General features: G+C 39.7%; 1 protein-coding gene across 1 annotated transcript; it reads left to right on the top strand.

Moving 5' to 3' along the window:
• The first annotated feature begins 1,178 nt into the window (after window positions 1-1,178).
• Window positions 1,179-2,048, top strand: LOC149389166 (uncharacterized). Its single transcript, XM_089624525.1, has one exon. It carries the CDS (start codon window positions 1,245-1,247, stop codon window positions 1,929-1,931), a length of 687 nt encoding a protein of 228 aa, XP_089480651.1. The 5' UTR covers window positions 1,179-1,244; the 3' UTR covers window positions 1,932-2,048.
• The last annotated feature ends 1,432 nt before the right edge of the window (window positions 2,049-3,480 follow it).

Below are 3,480 nucleotides of genomic sequence, written 5' to 3'. Positions count from 1 at the left end.
GTGGACAAGACTTGAGATGTCCAGAATCTGAAATTGTTGCGATCAAGCTTCAAGCTGAGAGGATTTATGTGAGGTGAGAAGTTTTGATACATCTGAGTTTGAGAGATGTAGGACTGAGTTTGAGGATTGATGATCGGAGAAGAGGCAGAGGAAGGATTTGTGGTGGGACTGGTGTTTGGATTCGCCATTGCTTGATCGGAGCTGAGACAGATCTGAGATCTAGGGTTACGAGCTTACGGGCTCTGATACCATGAAACAATCAAGAACTGAGAAAGAGAGAAGAGAGAATCGTAACTAACTCAAGAATTGAATGAACTGTTTCAACTAACTTCTCATTGACTGTAATCTCCGATATATACATTTTGACTTGTGATACTGTAAGCCGTTCGATCTCTATGTTCTATAACTTAATCTAACGGCTCTACACATTACATCTTAACACGTATGAACATCGAACGTATAAAGTTACCATATGTGATTTCGAATTCCGTGTGCCTTGCCCTTAACCTTGTCGCGGCAATTAATTAGAATATCGTGGGCTAGTAATTTAATTGCAGAGATGCTTAATGACAAGAGAAGTATATGTTAAAATTGTGTAGTAATTTTCCTTCCAACACCACGTCTATCTCTGTTTGGTACAAACGTCATTTTTCACTTCTATACGAGCATTTCCGACCCAATTAAAATTCAAAAATATATATTCTTATACTATAAAATGCAGTTTTTATTACATCAAACAATATTTTATCTACACAACATGTTAAACAAAAAATTACGGCGTGCTCACGACAACTTAACCATATATATCAGTGTCAAATACTTCAAAAATTAAAGAGTCTCGCATAATCTTATTAATAAATTGCATGTGTGACCATACAGCAGCCATAGGTATTCTATGCTTTCAATAAGAGGGTTTGATGTCCAATACATTTATTAACCTAGCTATTAATGTTCTGTTTTATTTTGAAAACATAAAATTGGTATATATTACTAATTATATCCAAGACATTGACTAAGAATCAATTAATAATTAATATGATGATTTCAACTTAATCCAACAGTTAACATTTTTTTTTGTCAGGGAGTTATTTGATTTGATTTTGATGACAGGGTATGGGTGATGTATATGGTAGAAGTCTATAAAAAGGGAGAAGAAGATAGGTGAATGGCACACAGATGCAAATCAAAATCAAAGTGAGAGAAAGAAAACACACATAGAATTAGGGTTTATAGAGCGTGAGAAGATGCAGTATTCCGTTGGTGCGTTGATGGTGATAGCCGTGACGGTGATGGCGGGGTGCGGCGAGGCGGTCCAGGTGTACACGGTCCTGAACTACGCGTTCAACACTGCGGGCGGGGCGCGGTTCAACAGAGAGATTGGGACGGGGCACGCGAGGCAGACCCTGGAAGCGGCGACAAGCTTCATCTGGAGCACGTTCCGGCAGAACTCGGCGGCGGAGAGGCGGGACCCGCCGAGGGTGGTGCTGAGGGTGGAGGACTTCGAGGGCGTGGCTCGGAGCTCGGACTCGGACAACATCATCCACCTCAGCGCGCGCTACATCGAGAGGTTCTCGGGCGACGTTCGGAGGGAGGTGGAAGGGATTCTGTACCACGAGCTGGTCCACCTCCTCCAGTGGTACGGCGGCGCTCCGCGAGGCCTCATCGAGGGCATCGCCGACTTCGTGCGCCTCAGGGCCGGCCGCGCTTCCTACAAGTGGGTCGGGCCCGGGGACGGCAGCCCCTGGGACAAGGGCTACGACGTCACCGCCCGCTTCCTCGAGTACTTGGAGACCCTCCGCCCCGGCTTCGTGGCCGACCTCAACAAGAGGCTCAGGAATGGATACCGCCCCAGCCTCTTCAATGAGCTCCTGGGCAAGGACGTCGACACTCTCTGGGCACAGTACAAGCGCAGGTACGGAAGGGAGCTCTGACTCTCATATCACCATCTAATAAAATGCCATGTATGCCTGGCTTACTACTAACTACTTATAATTTAATAAAAGCTTGTTCGCTTCTAATACTTAAATTATCATAATACCACTTATTAATGTACGTACTCGTTCCGATATACAAAGAGGAACTCACTAAACTCGTATAATGAGATGCTTATTCTACTGTTTGTTGCTTGTGATAACAAGTTGAACGATTGATTGCTTTTGCGCGATCAAATATAAACAAGCAACTAAATCAATCAAGCAATCAGGAAGCAATTCCTATCAAGACTCTTGTGAAATCAATGTTCATATAATATATATTGACACACACAGTAAATAATCTCAGCATTCTTATCATGAATTTGTGCCGATTTTAAAGCTTTAATTGTTAAACAACTTAATAAACACGCGCCCTATATTTAATCTAATAATAGCAATCAATTTTAAAAGCGGGATGAACGGGAGAATACAAATTCAGATAGAATATTTATATATATATATATATATATATATATATATATATATATATATATATATATATATATCATTTATGCTCCTTCTTCGGTGCGGCTTCCAAAAAGTTGGCATTGAAGTTCCAAAATAGCCTGAAATCACCTACTCACACGTAAACACTCAAAATATAACAAGTTCTATTACATAAACTATTATAATGGTTACAACAAAGAATATGGTGGTAATTGATAAATAAATAAAAATTAATAAGAGATAATGCACTTATTAGCGTTGATGAAAGTGTTATACTTTTCTTTGAAATAACAACTCTAATTATTTATAATAATGCCAATTTATTTTATATTTATTGAATCAATCTTTGGGCGATTACCAATACACTCTTTCATGGACAATATTCTCAACATTTCACTCCAAACGTTGGAAGTTGGTCTCGTTAGTTCTTGCACATATTATTCTACGATTGTCCCGATGTTTTGTGATATGCTTTTCTATGACCTTTCCTATTCATAAGAAGGTTGATAATGATCATGAGTCTTTTTCTTCGTTGGGTGGTATGCGTTATATATACATATATTCACATATAATTCGTTCATTATCTATACCTCAAGAACAAGTCGCGATTCACTCTCGAAAAGCATTGAAAAGTACGAATGAATCACTCTTATAACATCTATCCTTGTTGTTGTTGTTTTCCACGTATAGCGCACGTCTTTCCGTGGGAATCAATAGTATATATTATTAGGTGCGATACTATTGGGTGCGACTTATCGCATTTGAAGTCGCGCCTATTTTTCCGTGGGAAAGGAGGGAATTTGACTTTTGGGTGCGACATGTCGCACCCAATACCCTACCCGCCAACGTATTGGATGCGACTAGTCGCACCCAATAGCCTACCCGCCAACTTATTGGGTGCGACCAGTCGCACCCAATACCCTTCCCGCCATAGTATTGGGTGCGACTAGTCGCACCCGATTCCCAATTTATTTAAATTTTTTTTTTACAAATATTAGAATTAGAAATTAATATTATTAGAATTATAATAGAATTATAATTAGAATTAGAAATTAATATT

Source organism: Urtica dioica, chromosome 8 (assembly GCF_054948205.1).
Source record: "Urtica dioica subsp. dioica isolate 48M chromosome 8, U.dioica_male_clone48M_v1_H2, whole genome shotgun sequence".
NCBI classification, from domain to species: domain Eukaryota; kingdom Viridiplantae; phylum Streptophyta; class Magnoliopsida; order Rosales; family Urticaceae; genus Urtica; species Urtica dioica.
The sequence above is the reverse complement of the archived record's forward strand: the minus strand, read 5'-3'. Positions and strand labels throughout refer to the sequence as shown.